The sequence below is a fragment of the Hippoglossus hippoglossus genome, chromosome 14 (assembly GCF_009819705.1).
Source record: "Hippoglossus hippoglossus isolate fHipHip1 chromosome 14, fHipHip1.pri, whole genome shotgun sequence".
Lineage (NCBI taxonomy): Eukaryota > Metazoa > Chordata > Actinopteri > Pleuronectiformes > Pleuronectidae > Hippoglossus > Hippoglossus hippoglossus.
The window spans coordinates 3,868,864-3,894,114 of NC_047164.1; the positions used below are offsets into that span (position 1 = coordinate 3,868,864).

At 42.3% G+C, this 25,251-nt stretch overlaps 1 protein-coding gene across 5 annotated transcripts in view; it reads right to left on the reverse strand.

Annotated features, from left to right (window-relative positions):
* Window positions 1-25,251, reverse strand: part of cadm1a (cell adhesion molecule 1a) — a 326,519-nt gene that overhangs the window by 21,090 nt on the left and 280,178 nt on the right. For 2 of the 5 annotated variants that reach the window (XM_034606250.1, XM_034606249.1), the window contains 2 exons: window positions 15,196-15,282; window positions 3,931-3,963 (listed from right to left, as the gene is read on the reverse strand). The exons of 1 other annotated variant lie outside the window; for it this stretch is intronic. In XM_034606250.1, the coding sequence (XP_034462141.1) occupies window positions 3,931-3,963; window positions 15,196-15,282 (120 nt within the window). The remainder of the gene's footprint in view (window positions 1-3,930; window positions 3,964-15,195; window positions 15,283-25,251) is intronic. 2 more of the 5 variants (XM_034606252.1, XM_034606251.1) reach the window with 2 other exon arrangements.

Consider the following 25,251-nt stretch of genomic DNA (forward strand, 5'->3'; position numbering starts at 1 on the left):
TTTTTCTAAATCTGTGTGAAAAGTTTTAAAAATCTAATATTAAAAATCAAAACTTTCTGCATTAAAATCAGATTGCTTTGGGTCTCTCAGAAATATAGTGAGCATATATTTAACTATTTAAATGGCGCTACCAGGTGAGGTCACGTACGTCGTCCTGCAGCAGCCGCAGGTTCGATTTCCACCCGGCGCTTTGCTGCATTTCTTTCCCTCCGTCCTTTCAATAAAGGTGAAAATGTCCCAAAAACATCTTTAAAAAAAGGAGTTTGTATCTTACGAGCTTTACAATTAAACTCTGAACAAGACTATGTGATCTAATATTGAGATCACTTGAAAAAGCATCATATGTTTCCTAAATTCACGTTTAAATGCTGACCTTGGTTACTTTTACAGTAAATAACATGAAATCTGTGTCTCATTTTTACAGTGAGATAATTGTTGCGGAACTGTTTCGTCTTCTGAAGAAATAAAAAAGGTTTAATAGCTTTAAAAGCAGTTTTAACCTCCAAGGAAAAACAATCTGAGAATAATCTGAGGTAGAAGAAGTGATCGATACGTGTAGAGCTTGTATATCTACATTGAGAAAAAGGGATTTCATGGTTTGTCGACTGCCACAAAAACAAACTGCAGTCGCACTGAAAACCCAATTTCACATCAGAATAAGCCGTACGGAGTAAATGAGCTTCAATTAAAATGAAATATTCGCTACGACACCTGAACCTTCCGCTAATGTATATTCACCGAATACTATGTGCATATTAATGAACCCCGTCTCCACCAATGCACCGTGCAAATCCATTAATCTGGTTTAAGCACGTCTTCTTTTGCCCTTTTCAAATATTTTATAAGAGAGCGAAATGAGCTGTGGGTGAATATCAGTCTATTCTTTCTTTCTGAAAACAGACAAATCAGAAAGACGTGGATGTAGTTATTAGTGTCACTTGGTATTTAGACAGCTTAAAGTGCAAGTTATGAAACTGTCTAATACCTTCCTCTCTCTTGGCTGTTTTGCTGTAAACATGCAGTGAGAGGTTACACAACATTTTACTTTTTTTAAAGTTGTAATTGCGATTGTAAATCTTCTTCTTGCTCTGTTTTTGGGCTCTACCAACTCATTTTTAGCTGCTAGATGCTCCACTAGTTAACCAGCTATGTCTCTCTCTCTCTTGTTTTGTTCTTGTCAGCGAGTACACAGTTGTTTTTCTGAGTTTTCCTGTCAGAAAATAGCTGTTTGCTGCGGCCCGAGAGTTCTGCTGTGACACAAACATCAACCGACACAGTGAAATTTCGGCCTCGACATCTGAACAACGAGCTGAGACTCACTGTAAAGCTCCGTGAAGCCGAGTGCAGCCACAGATTTGAGTAATAATTAAGGTTTATCACTACGAGCGACGTCTTTTACATGAGCAAGTTCTTTTAACTTCAACTAACAATATATGGCATCGATAATAAGTTGACATTTTAATTTAGAAGATGCAGAAGTGATTTCCTCAGATTATATTGACCCTTGCTAAATAAAGGTCAATCGCCCAATACAAGCAAAAATAAATGACCTGTAACAGTTACTTTTAGCAGTTTGATGAATTCAGGTTCCAGATTATTACTATTTTACACTGTCTATCAATGTAATTTTAATCTATATATATTGTATTCCAGGCAGCTGAAGGTATTTTGCTGTATAAACCTGAGGTTCCTGCTTCAAACAGCTCGTTATTAGCTTTGCAGTCTTGGTCCTGTTCTGCATTTGTGTCCAAAGTCTTTAATTTCCAGTAAAGACGAATAAAATATTCATGATGCATCACCGCGGTTAATTACTAACATTTAAAAAATGATTATGAGCCAAGACACAACATCTGGGGCAACCATTCAAAAACTCATAAATGCGTCTCAAAGAACAGAAGAATAAAGCATCTGTGGTCCGGAGCCGGCGCGAGCTGCCAGCATCGTTTACGTGGAGGAGACGTGACGATGCTGCAGCCGAGCCGACGCCACGTTAGGAGCCACTGACGTCCCGGTGGCTCTGCTGCGATCTATTCAACAAGCCGATGCTCATTAAATAAACTCAACCATGCAGAGGAAATACTTCAGATACCAAGATGAAATTACTATTTTAAAACCTTAATATGTAAACCTATGCAACAAGGCACTTTAAAAGCTAATTAGATATTTTCCTTTTGACCTGGTACTGTTCTTTCTTTCAAATGAAAATTGCATGTATATATATATATATTTAAAATAAACCAAATCAAATAATGCATGATGTTGTGAGATGATGTGATAATAAATATCTATATAGATATGATGCCCACCCACAATCCAGAGGAGGGACCAGAATATAGTAATGTGCTGCATAATGTAAGACCGTTCCCACACAACCGCAGTAAACACGTCAGAATGGCATCTTCAAACAGGTAATATCTGTTATTGATATTCTCCACTGGGATTGTTTTCTGTATTCATGTATAGTTCTATGTGCATCACTCACGTACAGAGACTCACTGCAGTAAACATCATGAAATCATGAGGAGGGCAGGGGGGCTCGGTCGGTCTATCGGCTCGTTTCTTTTACCATTTAGCCTCCATGGGAAGAACTTTTCAGAAATATATTCTTAGAACTTCATTGTAAAATCCTCAAAACACGAGTCCCATGATTGTAATCGTTAAAATATTCAAAGTGCACACAGAGAGGAAACAACTTTCCCCAATCTAAAAAAATGTCCTAGTTTTAAAATCATGCTTCTGTCTTACTGCCAGACGTGAAACATCAGAAATGCAGAATTCAATAAGATGTGTTTTCTTCAAGGCAGTAATGTTGTTTAACCCCCGAAACCCACACGGTCCAATCTTCTGTTGATATCAAATCTAATTTTCTGAGGAGAGAAGAAACTACTGGGACAAAAAGCTGCTTTTGCCCTTTTTCTTTAAAGACACATTATCGCAACCTCTTCCACCTTCGTCATGTTTGTCGCTGTCAGAAAATCCTGCCCTCTAGTGGAGGTATTGCTTCACGACCACGCCATTAAAAAGGACTCATGGAAGTATTAACGGTTACATATTTTGAAACCGGCAAATCTCTTAAATTAGTTGATCTAATGAACTTGGTAACAAACACGTTGTTTATTTGCACATCCATTAGTATGGATTATATTATTAGAGTTATGTCTCTGGTCGTCTTCTGATTGTAAGTCCAATATTATTATAATATTAAAATACATATTTCGGCTCTTGCAACACCTGAGGAAAATATAAATTCCTAACGAGTCTTAAAGTCAGGTGTCAGAAAGTGAGCCCTCTTTTTTTAGACTTCCAGTGATGACACGATCATTATCATTCACACAAATTACACGGTAATAAATAAAAAAAGGTGGGGGGGGGGGATGCAAATTACACAGAATGAGAAAATGATGCGTATCATCTCCATTCATATTAATGTAAACGAGAGTAAATTGAGTCTATTTTGCGTCGACATAGAATCATTTCACGCTGTTGATATAATCAGTCCTGGCCTCAGAGAGGGTTTTATTCCTCTGTGGCACCTTCAGGGAAACAGAGTAATTGGTTAGTTGGAGCATTTCACAAGAGCAGTTCTTTGCAAGAGGAATTTATGGGGGGGGGAGAGATGTTTATATTAAGCTCGCCTCTATGCAGTGACACTAAGTGAAATAAACAGCTTTTTGGCACAATTAGCGTAGCAGAAATGTAAAGAAATAAAATGCAGCCTGGCTGTTTATTTGGCCCGGCTGCTGTGTGGCATCAGAAGACATTTCACTATGATCAATACGTGACTGATAGCAGGGGCACAGCTTACATTCCCAGAAACAATAACATCGACTGTGCGACAGTAAACAAAAGTTGGCATGCTGCAGAGACAGGAAACACTTTAAAGAACACAAAAAAATAAATAAACAAAAGAGGAAAAGTAGAGATACGAACCATGAGCTGCAGGTTCAGTGCTGGGCGCAGAGTCTGAGCACACAAGGAGAGGACATGGCAGTTGTGGAGGGAGGTGTGGAACAGGAGGAACAGCATGCAAATAAAGGAGAAATGGGGGAGAGGCAGGGAGGGAGGGGAGGGGAGGGAGGGAGCGGGGCAGTGGGAAGAAAACAAATGACACCCATAAGCAAGCATTCGGAAGACCAGAACATGACAAAAGACATAAGGCTTACGGGAAATCAAAGGGAACCAAAGACAGTGCAGAGATAAACAAAAGCACACACACACTCGCAAAACACACACTTTCCCGCTGCACACACTGGACGTTGCATACAGAGGCGAGTGTGGCTACTGCTTGAGGAGATAGCGATGGAACTATTATCATGTAGCCACTGTTGGCAGCGAAGACAAACTATCAGGAGGAAATAATTGTGCAGCTGCTCCGGTTTAACAGAGCGTGACTCGGGAAAAAAACACTTTGCAGAGGGGAAGCTTCCAGTGGCAGCGACTCGAGTGAAGTCGTGGAGATGAGTCGGCGAGGATAAGGTTTTTTGACGTACGACTTTTCCCTCGTGATCGGTCACCTCGCCTCACATGTGACTGCAAACGCCCCCTGATGCTGCTTGTTTTCGGCAGCTGCAGACCTTCCCCCCTGCAAAATCCAGTGAGTGTGCATCGCAGGGAGCGTTTCGGAAAAGTGGATATAACCTTTGATTCCAGCAGCAGATAGTGTGTTCCAGATGCTATTAGATGATCTGATAAGTGGCTGGTTGTAATCGTATAGTTTCACTCTGCCTGTGACCTCTGTGTGTCCCCGCTTCCATCCTTCCTGCTGCTTCAACCTGCATCAGCAGTTTTATCAGCGGCTCGGCTGCTCGGGAGGAAAATGATGAATAATGAGTTTGGTGAATTTGTCTCTGTTATTATCATGTAAAATATGTGTGTGTATATATAGTTACTGTATATTAAAACAGTGGAGAAACACTTTCTTTGCTTGATGATTATAAGATCTAAATATACGTTGCACAAGTATTGATCAACAAGTTATTTAAAGATGATTATATAGGCCTACAGTTATCGGTTGGATGATAAAAATAGAGATAAGTACATATATAGACATCAGTGTTTATGTTTGCTTATATACACTGACATGAAAAATCATACAGAATAAACAGTGGACAAAAATGTAATATATTTGGTTGTATTTCTGTTTTCTTTCTATTTATAGGTTATAATAACATTTTTGGTTGAACAGACAAATATCAAGCTGTAATTTCTTTGATATAAAAGTTTGATAAGGACATTTTTTGTGAATATATAAATAAATATATATGTAGCAGCCGATAAATGCGAATAAGAAATATTTTACTTCCTTATATTGGTTTTGTTTCATTGGTTTGTTTCTAATTATGTTTAGTTTGTGGTAAATTTTGTAAATTGTTATATCTTCGCAGGTTCTGAATCTTGAAAATGACTAAACCCTTGTGCTAAAAGAAAATTTCACTTCACCCTTGTTTCCTCAACCTGCTGCAAACACAACCACAGAGACCAGTTGCATTGACCGAGTTGATTTGATCTGAGCCCCGACACAGACACACACTGTAACTACGATGCAGACTCCTACTGTCCACTGTTTTATAGCCGAGGTAGAAAGATGCACCTTCCTGTGCTGCAGTGAGAACACAGTGATGCTCTAAAGACACTTAAGAGGGAGACGCTACCACCAACAAATAGGACGTTTATCGTTGCTTGTGTGCATGAAAGTTTGAACATTTCAACACAGTCAAAGCACTGAAATGAATCTGAAGGGATAGAAACAACATTTGTTTTAGTCTGGAAGGATAAAACACACACAAAGAGAGATTAACTAATCGTTACGCTGCTATTGGAGCGCAGCCTGTGAGCCATCAACTCACAAACAGATGTTTGTGGACGAGCTCGGCTGATGTTCAGGGAGCAGCAGGCCGACGCCACACCTCAGCTCCGGTGCCAGAGGCTCAGGGTGCGAGGGACACCGACAAGGTGAGACGGAATCAGGTCCGTCTTCGAACATCTGCAGCCTCCGAGGATCCATTTGTCCTCGTTGGGTAGCTGAGGCCTGTCAGAGCCACGTGAAGCCACAGGCCGGTCATTAGACAGACGATTTCTAAGCCTATTGGGTTCAAGTGTTCGTCAGTGAAAACACTACGACGGCCTCAGCGTTATGTTATCTACAGGATTAGGTTTTCTGTTAAGCTGGCAGGTTTTTAAACAAGGGCTTGTAGGTGACAGTGAAAGTAGTGAGTTTGCAATTCAGACTTTACAGTATCACACACGTGAGCTTGTTTTAAAGAAGGTTCAGAGGATCTTTCTTTAATAGCATCTCATAGTTGATTAAAACCAAACTTATCAGAAACAGGAAACCATCTTTGAGAAAAATGTATTCAACATGTACTGTGATTTTTCTGTTTGGTTGATGTCCCATTAACTAACATGGAGGAGTTTCTGGAGTCGATCTTTAAATAAAATCGACGTGATCAACCGAGGGCGACCGTGGCTCGGGAGGTAGAGTGGGTCGTCCACTAATCAGAAGGTGGTTAGATCCCTGGCTCCTCCAGTCGGGATACAGAAATGTCATTAAGACTCAAGACAAAGAACTGTATTTGTGTTTAAGTGACTCGTAAAGAAGATCTCACACTTTACAAAAAGAAGATAAAAGAACATTTTCCCCTCATCTGCCTTTAATGAAACAAACAGGAAGCTACTTGACCAGTTATCAGTAATGTGTGTGATATTCACAGTTGCATATTAATTACTCTGATATTTGCTGAGGCAGAACAAGGAGCTTGACATTTTGCATTTGGTTTATTTTTAGTCTGGGTTCTGCTTCACCGCAACCTGAGAGGTAATATCAGATTTTAATTTTTAAAAGGAGCAACTGGTGATTACAACAGGCACATTCGCTGCAATGTAGATTTACAATAAAATAAACCAAAATCAAATTGTGAAGATGTGTTCATCTTGGGGAAACAAAAATACAAAAGGTGCCTCCTGACTGAACCACAGAATTATAGTTTCTGATTAAATTACTCAAATTGTCACCGGTGGCCAGTCGAGCAGACGTTATCGTGTTAGATCTAAATCATTAATCAGATCAGTAAATGGGCAGAGAAGCTTCCCTTCGGGGCATTTGGACCGAGTACAGAGGAAGTGGGACAGTATATTAGCACGGACTGATGACGTAGCTCAAGTCCGTTTTTCTTTCCTCTTATGTGTTTTATAGGTTTTTTGTGTATGTAACAGCCCAAAGTTAAGTAAGTATCTTGTATCGTCCTCATATCGTCCTGATGATACAGGTCGGGCCACAATTTTCTGTCCAAATTTGACCAAACCTAAGAGAAAAAGAGACGAACCCGAACCCAACGAGCATTTACAGACACGTGCGGGGTAAAATATCACGTAGCTATAGCGCAGTTAACGTGACTGAACCCGAAATTAGCGCCAGAAATTTCTGTCCGAACCCGACCGGACATCTACTGACGGACTCTATTACTCACATTTGCACTCAGCGGCCGGTCGAGTATGCCAACACACTGGAAGTTGTTGACCAATCACAACAGAGTGGACCAGCTGGCCAATCAGGAGGGGGGGGGGGGGGTCTTAAAGAAACAGGAGCTGACACCAAGTGTTTGAGACAGAGGCTGAAGGGAGGAGCTGCAGCGACGGACAGGATGAGTGTGACCTGATGTCTGAACATTAGAGCATTAAAACCTTCAAGTAATAATTAAAATGATCAACCCGGCTATGAGCAGAACACGTCTCCTTTAAGAAATGAGCGACTGGAGGATTTCCATCTTTCAGCTGAGCAGTTCACACGGGGTCATCTCAGAAGGCAACAAAGGCCTTTTTGTGTTTTATCTCCGTCACTGCTCGAAGGCAGTAATGTACTCGAGTTCATTAGTGTAACAGAAAAGGCAGCGTGGCCTCATTACACTGTGGGTGGCCGCCATGTGGGGCCGTTCAATATGTCTGCCGCTGAGTGATTGCCTGTACATTTTTGAGCAGCCTCCCCCTCATTCACCGTCTTCGGCGTCACCGGTCAGCTCCTCGCGGGCCGTGTCCTCGCCGACAGCGGACACGGCTCCATGACGACTGGCCACGCTTCCCATGAGCCCTTTGGAGACTGACTGTGACGTGACATCCAGCTCAACATGCAGAGATAACTGCATGTCAATCATAATTATATTGGCAAAAAATGCATTATGTGGAATCCTGCACTATTGAAAATGCCAAGAGACTGCTGGGCGTCCCCGCTGGCTGCATGATTACTTTTTTTTTCTAGTTGGATCCACTTTTTCTGACCTGCCTTCTCTGCTCCCCAGCTTTAGTTTGTGGTTTCTCGTATTTCCCAGAATTTTGCTGTTCCCAACATCGAGCTCTGTCGATAAAGAAACTCTCTCTTTCCTTTCAGCAACACATTTCTCCCTAGAAGAACTTCTGCATGTTGGTTTGAATCCAGTAAGAAATTACAAAATCCTAATTTGCAACGACAATAAATTTAAACAATATCATGTTTTTATTTTTGCTATTTGATAGGAACTAATGGATTTACTATAATTCAAGCTCCTATTGGACACTAAGTCTGCAAAGTGTTTTGACTCGTGTTCTGATAAATTAAAAGTTGATCTTATTGTGAAAACCAATGTACTCACACTTAACGAGGGTATATTTGAACATTCTTCCAGCGTCCATTGATCCATTACCACGGGGGTCAAGAAATCTCACGTACTGTAAGTGCATCAATAGAATACACAAACGCAAAGCCACAACAAAGCCACACAACAGAAACACAATCACAACAGAAGTGTGCGTCAACGTATGGTAACAAAATGAGCAGAGTTACTTTCTGCAGTCAAATGAGCCATCCTATGTAAAAAAGTACGAATGCTTGTCTATTTGAGACATCTCTGTAAATAACCGACTTGCTGCTCTGTTACTTACGGGGGCGCTATATAAGATTGATGCTCCTTTATTGGGGGAAATTGAGGTATTACATCGGGTGTTAAATAATATGACATCCTTTATATATCACATGGTCCAAACCTCCACTGACGGCTCTTTATCTTCTATCTATAAAAACCTTTTTGTCGATGTGCACCAAACTGCCTCTCAGCACATCACCTGTCATGAGTTGTAACAATAAAAATGTATTCTAACACATGAAAACAACAATAGAAACACAACTTAGCAAAGTCCACTATTCAAAAATACATCAAATACTGTACAAATAATATTAGCCGACACATAACAAGCCATAACAACACTGTACACAATACTTAAAGGAGTTTCTGCAAACACATGGACCCCAGAGGAAGTTAGATGATCCTCTAGTAACCATCTTTAGTTTTTAAGTCATGCATTTACTTTGTTTATGACCAAAAACCTGCAAAACAAATGCTGAAATTTCCATACTGATGTTAAACTTTCACCTCAAACCACCTCGCAGAGCTGCGAGCGGAGCTGAGGAACATTAATCCAGTTTGAAGCGAGAGGAAAACAAGTCCGTACTGTACAGGCGTTCTCGTACACACATACAGTATCTTCTGAATCTTTTATCTTTGAAACCGAGTAAAACTAAACTCAGACACAAGGCAGCGTTTTTGTGGCTGCACCAAGAGATAAAAGCATCTTTTCATTCTGACAGACTGGGGCTTTTTGGGGGAGTTTTGTCCTTAAAGATGTGCATGTACAACTTTTTAACTAAAATAAATAAAAAACACAATTTACTTGCACAACACGGCCCTTATTTGAACACAGTGGGACACACACTATGCAGTGCAGCGGCTGGTGTAGTGTAAATATGAGCGTGTGTGTAAATACCGAGTTGAATGCGTCCAAATGTGTCTTCACTAGTGGTACTTTCCCAAATGTTGTGTGCTGCCTGATTACCTCCTGGCCCCTGCTTTACGAGCTTCATCTCCTTTTTTTGTCAATGTGTAGAACAGTAACACCTCCACGAGACAATATACTCCCACATTAAGAAGATGTGTTGGGCTCCGGACTCGTGTTTCCATGATGCTGCCGAGTGCTGTAATATCACTGATGCTCTCTTGGGGCCGTTATTCTGCCGCTATCGACCTTGATCCAATTAGTTATAGCCGGCTGGCTCCACTCTTAAAATGGACAAGGAACCGGGCAAACAGGGCAAAGTGGGAACAACGCACAGAATCTGACACTGTGAGCACGTGTTAGTCAGGAGGACTGAATTCATAAAACTCTTTACTTCACTAGATGATGTTCATGTAAATCTAAATCTCCCTTGTTGTCCTGTCTATAGTTTGGGTTTTAAAAACTTTTTTTTTACCATAAAACAGCAGCTTTAAAATGAGTTTGATGGTTCACTGACTCTGACTATGGAGAATGTTCCCACTCCTCACCATGAACGTCTGTGTTTGCTCTAACTTTGGTGCGTGGGTACGATTCCCTGAGTAAAGCGTAGTAAAAGAGTAAAGCTGACCTAAGGCTGATTCATGCTTCTGCGTCGAAACTACGTACGTGGCCTACGCAATTCATAGGCCGAGCATTCATAGTTGTACGTGAGACGCGCTGCAATTACACGGCCGAAGCGGCAATACTGGCGTTGAGTGTCTTCCGGTTTCTGGTCCGCTTATTTACAAATTATCCGGCGTCTCTATTTACTTCAGAACAATGGCCAGTGTTACTGAGCTGATCTGCATAGCTCCGACACAGAATGAATTGGGCTTCAGAAGCCATTCAAAAACAGTGTTTATCTCCAATATTCAACAGGTAACTTTTAAAATATGAAGAATTCCAAGCAGAGTTTGATGGTTTTGTTAAAGCAGCAGCTCTTCTGATTCAGGAAGCCGAGGATCATGGGTAATATCCACCGTTCAAGTTGTGTTTCAGTTCAGTTCTGGTCCCCACAATTGATGGACTTTGTTTTTTCTCTACATGAAAACCACTTCATCGCTCGGACAGGGATCCCAACAGAATGAATCCCCACGTGTGGCTGCAGGGGGCGCTGGTGCTCAGTAAAAGTTCGAGGTCGTAGCCTCATTGATTTGCATATAGGTCCACATGTATTATCTGTTTTCAGAGATCAAGTCGCATTCTTTTTTCATCCGTGTGTTGTATTAGTTGTATTATGATCAGTCATATTATATTAATGGGGGAGAGACAGGCGATGACAGATATAAAATATGTAAGAGGTTGAATGTTGAATCGCTACGACAACAGGGGATTTGTACAAAACCAAAAAAGAGGCTTTTCAAGAAAAATGTGTCATCCACACTGACATGGAAAGAATAAAAGAATCTAAAGCAAACAGGAAATGAAACTGGAGGATTGCGACGGAGGAGAAAAGGAATATAAAAGACTATTTAGCTGCCTGTCCTAATTACAGGAGCTGGTCAGCATGGGTTTTTCTTTAGTAGTGAAAATAGCAATTTAGTCATTTCCCCTTGTCACTCTCTAAACTTAAGAGCCATGTGTTGAGGCTCTAATAGATTTTTTAAAAGTACTCTATTCTTTTCCTCTAATGTGGAATTGATTAGAAAAAAAGAGAAAGAATTCAGCCGGGCTCTGATAGATTCATTTGGCAGAGGGTCTCTGATCTGTGTGGCACGCCGAGGGTAAATGAAATCAAATGGCAGAACGTATTACGGCCATATGAGTCTGCTGCCTTCAATCTATACACACAGTAATGATGGAAAGCCCCTGACAGTTGAAAGCCACCGAGGAGACGACAGCTGGCAGAAACTGTAAGTGGGTTGTTTCAATCTGAAAATATTGGCACTTATCAGGTGGAGTCCTGTTCATATACGGGACTGCAATAATCTGCCAATATACTGTAGTTATTTGGAGTAAGTGCAGTGACTGCCATGCATTGTAATTTTCCTGTATTTCAGTGAAAAGCTTTTTCCCCCCGGAGGGCTGTGACTTTCCTCCGCATTTCATTTCCACTGAATTATTTTGATGTTACTCTGTCGTGAAATGTGCAGGAGAACTTGAGACAGCAAAGTCTATGAATCACATCCGGTACGATGTATGACTACAAGGGACACAGTTGAAAGCTCCAAACTAAATTAGTGGGAAGAGACTGAATATATCAAATTTATAGAATTCTTTCAAATGCAATTAATTTACTGAATAATCATTTTGTCTATCGTTTCTATTGGTTACGATCATATTGTGCTTATTCTCGATATCTGGAAACATACAGACATTGCGACAATTTTCATATCTTGACCGTAAATAAAACTGGATGATGCATCTCCACGTCACTGGACCAAAATGGAGCCAATATTTCAGATACGGAAGCTGCCATCTTTAGCTGGTGATGTAATTGACACGTTTCACCCCAATTTTTATCGCATCAAATAACTAATCAAAACCAAACTTATCAGAAAAATGAACACGAACATACATCAGTGTGATAAGAACCGAAAATGACCAAAACCATCCTTAGGAAAAAGTTATTTGATTTATACTTTGAGTTTTTTAGTTTGGTTCCAGTCCCATCTGCTAACGTGGAGGAGCCAGTGTTTATCACCTCTATGACAGACAGCTTCCAGGGGTCGATCCAGATGATTTGGCAAACGTCACATTGTGTTTTTCTAAGTACACATGATCAAAGGTTTTGTGAATCTGCTTCCATGGCAACATCGAAACGTTTGCTCAACAGCGGCCTCTGTGGGGACGCAAGTTGCAACTGCACCTTAATGACACATTAACATCCCCTTTAAAGATTCCACAGGGTCATTAGGTTTAAAGACGCCATCATTAGCTGATCTACCCGAGACTGAGTATAGACTGTTTTTTATTGTACCCACATTTTTCCACAACAACAACAACATACAGGTGTTCCATGAATATAAAACATTATAGAGAAAATCATCCGGCGAGGACGACCGGCACAAACAATAAACCTGTCTCCATGGTGAAGTATGCTGTGTTTACCTCGTGTTTTATTTTTGTTATAAACCCACTGAAATATTTATGTAACAGTAGAGTGCAAGAACAAATCTATAAATCTGTCTATTATAGGCGATGCCACAATTAACTATTGGCCGGAGCAGACCGAGTGAGGCTGCAGCAGCAAAATCCACATGACCCTGCTTTGCATTTCCAAATCTTCTCTCCGATATATTCATCTCTAATTTTTGCACATGCCGTTTATATGAATATACGTCCCTATTAGTGTTATTTACCTATAAAATAACTGTATAATTCCCAGCAGGCGCATTCAAAATAAATGTGATCATTTTGCAAGTCAGCGGAGATCTCAGCATGAATCAGCCGGGATGGCTATAATCAGAACGGGCCTGTGCCGACGCCGCACTCCTTGATCCGAGGCAGAGGAGCTATCAATCAGCCCGCATAGATAGGTATTCTCTTTAATCCAATCAGATGGCATAATCAAGCACAATGCCTGTGATTTCTGACAGCCTCGTGAGATTTGTTCCCATCGAGTGGTCTGTCAGAAGAGGCTTTGATTGCGTTTTTGGAGCTCAGGCTGATTTTCTGAGTCGAGGCATAAAGTGATGTTTTCTATCTGAGCCCCTTCGGAGATTTAGATTCACAATAGTTCTGCCGCCGAAGGAGCCAGATACATTTTTTTTTGTTTATTTTCTAAAATGGGCCTAATTTTCTAAAAGCTCTTGTTCTGTTGTTGCTGCCGCTTCCCTCAGTCCACCTCTGATCCATAATAGTGTTTTATTTAACGAACAACAAATTAGTTTTATATTAAAGGATAATTCGTGAGTAAATGTTGCAGAACAATAGTCATGGAGCAATTATTAACCATTGTTTCAGCATTTATGGCGTTTTTACTATTTGCTTGTTTTAGGTTTTCCCATCGTGCCAGTTCAATTGATATCACACCTCACGGTCACGCTGCTATTCACAACTGTTTAAAACTGTAATTCGTGATTTGTCTTGTTCAGTTTGAGAAGAAACACAATGTCATGTTTGAAAGTGTATCTGGAAACAGAGCCGTGAATAAACAGTATTGACGACAAGCAAAGCCTGGGCCTATAGTTGTCCTCTCAACAACTGCACCCCCCCCCCACACAAGCGTTTGAAAAGCCAGAGAAACTCATGGGGGCATATCATAAAATCATTTTGTGCCGCCGAGCGCTGTAATTACTCATAATTCCTGACTGTGATAGATGAGGTCGTATAAATTCCACCAAAGTCTATTTTAAAGAAGGTTTCAAGTTTCCATGTTTTACCAATATTTGACAGAACATTTTGTGCATGTGATTTGAGCTTGTGGATCATAATGTTCAACCGTGACACCGAAAGTTTGAACAGAACATTTTAAAGTTCAAAGAAAGATTTGAAACATCCTCAGACGAGTTTCTTAAATGACCACATGAACCTCATCTGCACAAGGCGCTGCTTCCTGTGAGTCTGTGGGCGACGGACAACATGTTGGGGCTGGAACTTCTGGTGTCCTCTTCCAGTTTGACCAATCACGTTTGAGCATCGTGGAACAAAAGACGCTTAACAAATTGACCGAAATGCATCAGCTTTCTGACAATCAGTCATGTTCCCTGATATCTGCCGTCTACACCGGAAGCCCCGAAACATCGGCAGCTGCCCCGAGAGGCCGAACCATCATCGGACTACAGCCGATTACACAGAGGAATCGTGAAATCAGGGCATCATTAGCCTAGCTTAGCATAAAACGGGAAACAGAGGGAACGAGTTGGCTCCGGTTAAAATTCGAAGTCATTAGATCTGTACCAAAGTTCACGTCTCACTCTCTGAGTCGCATTTTCCACAGTGCTGCACTACGTCTGGGTGCGAAACGTTTGTTTCTGACCTCGTGACCAAACAATCTCAACACAATATCCACTTACCAGCTTTTCCTGAACTTTCCTGCATCTCCGGCTTTTCATCAGTGAACGTGAAATTAAGCGTAAAATGACCAAGCTTCCCCCCCGGTTCAACTCTTATTTAAAACTCATTACAGGAATCAGCGAGGAGGCGAGAATTTGCCGTGTGATGCGACTCATTCATTTCCACCCGTTAAACGATGATAACATTTAGAATCAACTGTAAAAGCTGTGGCAAACCTGGGTGACCTCAACCGCTGGGTGGAAAAACAAGCCTGCGGATGTGACTGCCGCCGTGTCATGAAGATGGAGATATATGGAGTCAGGGAGCGCTGTGGGTGAGGGAGCGCACACACACACACACACACACACACACACACACACACACACAGATAAACAGGTTGTGTGAGGGTTGATACTGTACCTTGATTGGCTTCGGGGTAGGAGATGGTGGTGGTGATGATGGTGGTGGTGGTGGCTGTGGTGGGTATAGGGGTGGTAGTGGGAGCATCTGGATGAGGACAAATACATGACAAACACGGAGGGTGGGGGAGGGGGGACAAATGAGTAAAAAAAACAAAACCATGAAGATAAAGTAAAGTCACTGGGGAAGCGATGGTATCGCTGGTTGATACACGACCAGCAGCTCATCGTGTGGGTTTGAGATCGGCTGCAGAGCTTTTGATGAATTAGCCGGGTGACAGCACATTAAATACTGTACACGCAGCGGTGACACGTCAACACATCATCCCGTCTCGGGCCGACTGCGCTGATCAAGGATCGTGTCGGGAACTTTCCTTGCGTCGCCGTCGATTCACGGGCTACACACTGCAACGCGAGACACTCGCGCCGCCGGCGAGCACATGGTTGTTAGAAGTGATTAAGTGTCTAATGAGTAACACGTGCTGCTGTTGCACTTAAGCTGTCGTTGTTATGCAGTGAGCCGTCTCCACAAACAAACGCGTCTCCTCCTCGACATCTCCGAGGAGGAGAAGTTGGCGAGGATGATGACAAAATTTAATGTGATGTATGAACTCAAACATAACGAGACGATAAATGGCAGTGGACGAAAACACAGGGAAGGAAATGATAAACACATAGTTACCACATTATATGTCATATCAGTCAAGTTGCAGTTTACATCCATGTGTGTTCAGAGTCAGTGAAGATATGTAGGAAAGACTTTGGAAGAGGAAATAAGAGGAAGAAGGAAGGAAGAGGAAACTGAATAAAAGAAGGTTTTGAGTGTATCTTGTCAGAGTTGGCGTATGAATGCTGGAGTTATAGTGACTGTGACCTTTCAACAACAAAATTCATCAGTTCATCCCGGAGGTCAAGTGGACATTTGTGCCCCCTGCTGTTACTGAGATATCGAGATAGAAAGACGTAAATACTAACCGCATGGATAGAAATATACGGAGAGAAAGAGAGACAACTCAAAAATATTATTGAAGCTAGCATATGAATTCTCGAGTTAGGCTCAAAAACAATAACAGTGACCTTGATCTTTAACGTTTTGACCAAAAAAACCTGATCAGTGTTTCCATCAATCCTTGTGGATGCATGTTCCAAATATTAGAACTGGCGTACATATGGATCTTCAAGAGAATTTAATAAAAGGTATTAAGTGCATTATGTCATAATTAGAATGTGGATTAATGGATTCAGGTCGAAAATATGTTTTGTGAGGTTATATTGACCTTGAGCTTTCCCCAGTAAATTGTTATCAGCTCCATCCCCGAGTCCATGTGAACGTATGCACCAAATTTGAAGGAATTACCTCATGAGAGTGGGATGGACCGAAGGACGACCAGGAGACATAACGCCTCTAACCACGGCTGTCACTGCCGCTGAGGCATAGAAATGAAAAAACATAAAATAAACAAAGAGCATCAAGCTGGGTCCGTTTTTCCTCCCACAGCGTTTCCCCTTTTCCTTCATTAGCCGGGTTAGACTCCCCACCCTGACAATGACCAGGGGGGAGATATCAAAAGTGACATTTTCCCTGTTGAAGTGGCAGGGCTGCACTGATATGAGGCCGCTGGCAATGCTGCTTGGTTAGAAACCTCCCATGCTGCTCTGATTGCCTGGGAACGGGCTGCAAAACCTGTTGGGGTTATTAAAAGGTGCTGGGAAAAAAAATAAGTAATTTCTGGCTGTCGATAAGGAGAAAGGCTGGTCGGCCCCTTAATGAAATAGGCTGTTATAAGAAGGTGAGGAAAGGAAATGTGTGTGGACGGAGAGCAGGTAGGAGAGGGAATTTAAGGAGGCAGGAGGGACGCTGTCTAACTGGTTGCAAACATTGTGAATCTATCGAAGAGAAACAGAAAACACTGCGGCTATTCCACTCATTTCCTGCAGGTGGCACTCATGACAACATTGCAGCAGGTATGACTTTCCTTATCTTTAAATGCTGAACGTCACGATATCAACATTTGGGTTTCTAAAGCTGCAGCCGCTCTACAAAGTCAACTGTAGGGAAATGGAAACACAAAGGAAATCTCATTCTCGAGCTTCTTGGATGAAGCACATGTGCCAAAATAGCTTTTTCTCTAAAAGCTAAGGCCACAGCGTCAGAGTTAGGAGTGAGCTTTAAAGAACAGCACGTCTTGAAATTTCTGGCACAGTGGATCTGCCATTGAATGATTTCTGTCTGGTTTTAAGTGCAAAAGCGTGAATGAAAGCAATGCGAGAGAAACTGAAGTAGCTAAATTCTAAAAGGAAGCTGGACCAAACCAGTGGACAGTAAATCTAGTGGCGTTTTGGCAAAATCAAGATATTAGGAGGTATTAGATGTCTTTGGAATTGTAAAAGAAAAATTCCCATGAAAGGACAAGAACAAATATTTAGCCAAAGCCTGTTAGATCCTATCCCTCTTTGCCAAATAGCTCGGTTTTTCGGTGGAAATAAATCAAATACAAATAAATTCAATCACATCAATGAGCCACACTCTTGCTCTTCCCTCCTCCATCGCTGCTACTGCAGCCACTTGAGTTTACTTTGAGGTGATTCCCCAAAAAAACATCCTACAGCTGGAAATTATCAACATCCATCCATTCTTTATCAATACTGCCTTCCTGGATCCTGAGGGATAAGCCAGGAAGGCTGGAGCCAACACTGGGTGAGAGGTGGGGTAAACTCTTGGCAGGTCGCGAGCAAATAGGGCCAAAACACAGAAAATCGTTTGTGCTTTACAGTCTCCAAAATTATGTTTGAACCATGGACGATATATAAAGATGGACGACATGACAGCTCACAAAAAGTGAAGCCAAAACCTCTTGATCGCCACCTGATGGCTGGCTGCAGAAGGGCCTTCTTCATGTTAGCAGATGGGACATGGACCAAACTGGGAGCGCCGTGTGTGATTGAAAATAAATCCAAATAGAGTCAATAATCCACAAGTAAATTAACTGTTTTGAGTAATGTTTCCTAAAAAGTACGGTTTTGCTCTTTACAAAATGACACCAGCATCAGTCTTATTCTCCAAACTGACCACGAGCAAAATCAAAATGACCGTTTCAAGCAAACACAGCTAAACAATGAAATGAGAGCAAATTCAAAATTCAAAGAGTAAAGAGATGATTGAAGTCCCCCCGCTGTTTGTAATGTGGTCCCTACGGGCACCAGTGGTTGTTTATCATTTAAAAGTCGTCTTCCCCGAGGGCATTAGATGTTGACAGACACTACAAAAGTCTTTTCACAGTTGATTCTCTGAAAAACATCCTCTATTTTCTTCTACCTGAGTCAAATAACACACCTACAAGGCAGAGGAGACCTGGTAGCCTCTCAGGAACTCAGCCTGAAGCAGATTTTAAAATGCAAAATCGTGGCCTTCGGGTGATCCGGGTCCGTTTTCAAAACTCCGCCGGTGTACAGTACGTTTTCAATCCATCAACCGTCACCAGCTCCTTTAAAACAAATAACAAACAACCTTGACAAATATACAAAAGGCTGTTTCAGGACCAATGTGGAGACAAAAGGCGGAGAGACGCGATCCGTTGGGGAAGTCGGCTGGCAGGCGAAGCCGGAGCTGATGAGTTTCACACATGCTCGAGAGCCAACTGACTCCGGCTCGGGGGTGGTGCTGTCTAATTGGTTTTATCCCATCATGAACAGTGAGCGTCCAGCAGATGTTTGAGATCATCAGTGTCAACAACTCATTAAAAACTTAACATTGTAAAAAAAAACAGATTAAAAGAAAGAGTGTTGGTATTGTCTGGTTGTACAGTCCATCCGCCCCCCCCAATCCAACACACACACACACCACCCTTCCCTTCTTCTAGTGGATTGCCGATGTGCTGTATCAAAGAAACAGTGGGGCTCATTGACTTTCAAATGTGACAGGCAGAATGTGTTTTTCCTCCCACTGAGTCACCGGGCCTTGTTTACTGATGAGGTTTATGAATCAGTGTTTTTCTAGTCTGAGCGCACGGAGCCGGATTTCAAGAAGCTCCGAGACGCGGCGAGCGAGAGGAGTCGACGAACGTGTCGCGTAAACGTACCGGTGAGACTCGTTTCCTGTTTTAAACAGAGACACAACCTGCCTCTTTAAATTAGCATGAAAAGCTGCGTCAGTGATCTCAATAAAGAGCTGCCTTTTTTAATCTGGATTTTAATTTGAAATACACCCAGCCTCATCCATGTTAGCCAATGGGACATGGACCGGACTTAATCCTATTTCTATAAACTATAAAGGGCTAATGTTATTCTATTGTCGTGATTTCTTAGTTTTCCTATTTGTCATACTTTTATCACTCGTGCTTACTTCACAGAAAGATTGTGCAAAAAGGGAAGAACACCATTTGTCTTTTGACTCTAATCAGATCACTTAAAATCACCTTTTCAGATCAGATCACCTTCGTCTATCGGTCTTTATGAATCCCAGTTTCATGTTGAGAATAAAAAAACACACTTTCTTGCTCATCATAGACGTCTGAGAGGCACATTTTCAGCTATAACAACAATAAGTGATGTATCGCTAGTGCAATATTCTGCCTGGCAATGTTCGTAAGCGTGACTCATAGCAGTGTAGGTGTTGAACGACATGTTCGACGCTGCCTTGTGTCGTGCTGCGACCTCATCACAAAACTTTCCTTTTATATGCCTCTTTTTCCCCCCCCCGACCTGATACACTGACAAACCGTATTGTTCATTTGTTTTTCTTCTGCTTTTTTTTGACATAATATCCAATTAGCACCTCTAAGCTCTGTCGGTCCGATGAATTTTCCCTCGTCGTGTCAGGGTCAGGTCCTCTCGTCTGTTTCTACCTTTTTTCTCTTCGTTTTTTTCCCCCCCATCGTTCTGTCTTCATTTTTTCCCGTGTGTGTCTGTGTGTGTGCGTGTCTGTGTGTGTCTGCCGCTGAGTGTTGTTACCTGGTGCATCTCTATAAACCCAGACCCCCCCAGCCTTTGCCAGATTGTTCCGTGTAGCAGTACAGTAAATCGAGACGGCCACAGTCTATTTCCTCTCGACTGTTTTTTTTTGACCCAGTGGTTTTCTCCCTCCTGCTCTGTGCTCACGCTCACTTTCCCTGCGCCTCAGATACCGGCAGCTGCTCAACCTGCCGTCGAGCGGCGTTCGCCTCCGTCCTCGTCTGCAAACCTGTTTGGATTCAGCTCCAGTCCGCCCGTCCTGCTCAGCCACATCTGCCATTCCCAGTCCAACTCTGCCAGTCTTCCAGACTCGCCCGCTCCGCTTCATCGAACCCATTACCAGGCTGCCACTCCGCCTGGACATCCCAGCACTCGCCCCTTCATCCCATGCCTTTTTTTCATGTTTGCAATAAATTACTTTTGAAACTTCTACCTGCCTAACGAGTCTGTGCCGTGCATTTCAGGTCCGAGAACTGAATTCAACCCACCTCTTATTAAAGACAGTTTCGTTATTCCCTGTCAAATCTGAGCTGGTGATATTCTCGACTTTGTGACTGGGTGTAGCTCGATTTCCAAGAAGAATTATTAATGGTTATAGCATAAAAATGGAAGGAATTGGATAAACAAACAAGAAACCAGAGAAACAAAATGTGTGACGCATCAAATGGAGTAAGTTTTAGCAAATCCTGTCGGTCATACGGGAAAAATGTCTGTCCTGTCAACAAATGTAGTTCTAAATGCAAAAAAGCTAATTCAACAGAGTTCTCTCTCCAGCTCAAGAGCAGCCATCTTGGTCGGCCCGTTCAGTTTCAAACAGAAGGAAATCGGTCCTGAAACTGAAATCTGTTTGTCTCTAAGTGTCGGTCCCTGTGTAATCTCAGCAATCTGCACCCCCTCTCAATGCTAACTGGGATTGGCTCGCGATCTCAGTTCTGTGGACATTTTGGGATTTTGTTGTTCTCAAAGTCTGGACTAAATTTTGGGAAAGAAAGTTTTTAGGTTTTAGTTTTTCAGGCAAGTTAAAGAGTTATTTTCAGCTTCAAAACCTGGTCAAGTTGAAGGAGTTTGAAGCTCTGGTAAAATCCTCTGAGTCTGTGTCTGTTAACTACTTCTACTCTTGTTAATCTCTTTGGGACAAACCTGGTCCAATAAAGGCTACTAAAAAATAAATGATAATAACTATATATAATCATCAGCTGCCTGTTTGGATAAAAACATGATTAAAAAAAATTTCCATGCATTGGATTTGGTTCAAGTAAGTTTTTATTGAGCTTTAAATGTATCTCAGACCTTTTAATTCACTGCAGAGTCTCAGAATAAAACCTGGGCTCAAGTTTATCATCTACTTGCTGATATGACACAGTGATCTGCAACAGCAACAAGAGACAGATGGGTAGTTTCCGTCACAATGGCTTATTTTGACTGTTGAAGTATGTAAAAAGTATATGTTACACGGCATTTTGGTGAATTTGAGAAATTTTAGAGTGTATCAGATAAATTATGGAATTCGAGAACGCACAGACTGAATTCAAAACCTCCTCGCAAATTTGTTTTGGGAGTGATGAGTTACTCCCCCCCCACACCCCACACCCCCTCACAACACAGCAATTTCACTTCCACTCAAGTGCAATTACCGCAAACGCGAGGCACTTACAAGCGGAATGTTTCAGGACACTTTGCTCCTCCGGAAGACGAGATGGAGATGCCACTTAAAGCGCTAACGGTGATTTTCTGAAGCGACTCCCATGTGTTCCGACGGCAGAGGAGTGTAAAGCAAGTAGGAAGATGACTGAGAGCAACAGGGTCACTACACATGCTGCTCGCGTGCAATAAAAGCCTGTGGTGGCGAAGGAGCCCCGGCTCGGAAGAGAGACTCGGCTATTGGGTAAGCGTCGGCCTGTAAACAACTTCAAACCCCTCGGCGCCGGGTCTCACTCGACTGCGAGAGGAACACCCTGATGGTTGTGTTTTCTTACCCTGTGAAGTAAGAGCAGCAGTGAGAGCTGTGCACACTGCATCCTTTTTTCTCTCTGGTAACATTGTTAGTGTCAGCCAGGCTCGTGGTGTTCTCCATCACTTAGGGTCACAATACTCTGGAATCGGATGTATTAAGAGGGGATGCTGGTGGAGGCTGCATTTGTTCTGGCTGTCGAGCATTGAGCCGGGGATTGCCGGGGACTGCTGGGGGGGTGGGGGCACCATGCAGACTTCATCATTAAGTTACACAGCTCTAATGTTCAGTTTGGGAGCTTGTGTTGATTTTATTTCTTAAATTAAAAGTTAACAGTTACGCACATGCTGGATTTTCTAGTTTTTCTTTCTTCTGCTGGAAAGTTTTAACAAAGTTATTCGACTGACGTTTGCTCTTCATCACTACGTCATCACTTTCCAACACCGCTGGGAGGTATCGTGGTTACCTCAATGGACCTCGTTCTTCACGAAACTCTTTAATTCACTTTAGATAGTCCAAAGGGTCTGTTTGGTCCGGACGAAGGAAAAACCTGAGACCTTATTGCCTCTTATTGTCGTTCTAGGCCGTTTAACTTGATAATGACTTATTACGAAAGATTTGTAACGTGGAGCCAAGTGGGGGACATCGAATGCTGAAGACTGACAGACCTCACAAATCCTTATCAACGGTGATTAAAAGACAGAAACGGGACACAACAGAGGATTTTGTAGCGTATTATAGATATAGACCGCACGTAAAGATGAATGGCTCCACAACAAGTGAGGCCAAAGTGACTTGATCGCCCCCTGGAGGATGTGGGACGAGGACACAAATTCAATTTATAAATACATATTTCTACAGATACATTTTTTCTCACATATGGTTTCTGTTGCTTTAGGTGTTTTTTATTCGATGCTGTAAAAACAAGATGGCACCTTTTGTATCCGGGATATTTTGGCTTCATAGCCGCATAGCGGGAGGAAGTGGACACAGATAAGATCCTGTAATTGGTCCATTTTGCTTTCAACACCTCAAACGAAAACCCCACCAGAGTTCAGCTGGAGGCCCCCGGGGACCCTGACTCAATACATAAGCCGTGAAAGGATCCTATATTACACAGCTGTGTATGATGCTGGTTTTCTTTCTAGGGAGCCTGTTTGTTTCTAGGCACATGCTTTTCCTTCAGCTTCTGTTTAGGTAAATGGTGCACTGCGGTGGTGCATTAAGGACAGTGGTGTCATACGAGCAAGGGGGGGGGTCTATATATGTGTGTGTGGAGGGGGCGTCTGGAACATAATGTGAGAATCAGCTCAGCCCACAACATCCTGTCTTCCCATTAGCAAGGCGAAGGCTGGTTCATGATTTTCTGTTGAATTACAGCGGACATTAGTTGTGTGGGGGCCACAGACACATCAAAGTCATCAAAAGACCGTCTCTAAAAGGATGGAGCCCTCCTGTGGCTTTAATGGTGGCTGTTTCTTTTTTTTTTTTTTAGGTGCAATGCTTTTTCGTCGTCCACGTGTTGCGTTACCATGCTTTTCTTTGTGTTTCTGTCACCGTGGGGGCATGTGTGGGCGGATGAGACAGGGGCAACTTGCAGCCCACATCATGGGGATTTGGTGTTTCAGGCCTGGGGAGAAAGACGCGCAACAAAGCCGGCGACAATTACCGGAGCGTTCATCGGCATCTTCGAGCAAAGTTACACTGTGTGGATCACGCAACTGTGGGCAATAAGACGGCTTGAAGTGACAGAGTTGCTTCTTATCAGCGTCGTTAATGTGGGCTGTAATTGATCTGATTAGAAACACATTTGCATACACACACACACACACACACACAGACACACACAGCGGAATCTCCATGACTTCAGAGGACATTGCGTTGACTTTTCTTCATTTTTCTTTCACCTTAACCTAAACTTAACCTCGTTCAAACCTGAAAACACGTCTTCTTCTTAATTTTAAAAAAATATATTTTTGGCAATTAAAAGCTGAATTTTGATAGGACAGAGTTAAGTGGGGGAATAAATGCAAAAGTGGGCGTCCCTTCATCTTAAAATTTAATGCTCTACGTTATTAGCACTTGCTTTTTTGTCCCCATGAGGAAAACAACAAACGTCCATAATGTGACTGTGGAAATAGATTCATGTCCCCACAGCATGAGCAATACCTGGACCACACACACACACCTTTTTAGATCCGTCACTTAGAAATTACACTTCTCATCTCATCTCGACTCTATAAACTACATATTTAATCTCAAACTTTCTTGGATCTTCAGTTTCATAAGATTCCGGACCTTGTTTATTTGCTGACATATCAGACTATTGGTGGTGACGATAGCTCTTTTGTCCCAGACGAGCCTGTTTCATGGATTTATTAATCTCTGCATTCAAAAATCATTGCCAGCGTCATGTATTCTCCTGGTTTCCTAAAATATAACGTGTATATTTTGTATAATGCCCTGTGCAGCTTGTCAGTGCAGCTTGTCAGTGCGGACCTGTTGTGACAGGTGGGCTTGGACAGGATTTGGACGACTCGTCTTCAACCACAGCACGAACCACGCGCTGAAGTACAATTGCAGTTGTCAGCAGCGTTTTAGAGGATCAGTGTGAATGCAAAACATCTCAGTTGGAATAAAATAAACTGACGTCCGGCTATACACAGAGCACAATGGTTTTAAATTAGCAAAGGATCAGAAATAGAGCAGACGTCATATGCCCGATACGTATTAATCAGAAAATCCCTCGCAAGCCGTCTCGGATTCAAACACAATGATACTGCACATCTTGTAGATTAAATACCCATTTCCTGACTAAAGGACTACGGATATACAAGATGTTCTACCTACCATTACTTCAGATAAAAGTAATAAGCAGATAACTTCCTATCTATCAGGTGCTGGGATCTGTCAACCCAAAAGATCTACGTGTCAGAGTGATTCCTGCAGAGATAAAAACCCAGAATCTAGACACAGCCCCGGCACTGTGGGTTTAAACTAACAGCTCTTATAGAGCAGGTGGCAGTAAGCTGCTCCGTTGTTTTATTGCACTCATCATTAGCACATCAGCTCTCTCCCCTGTAAATAACATCCATTCAGCTGGTGTCCGTTAGCATCCATTCCATCCCCCCCGACGCAAAAACTACTCTTCTCACT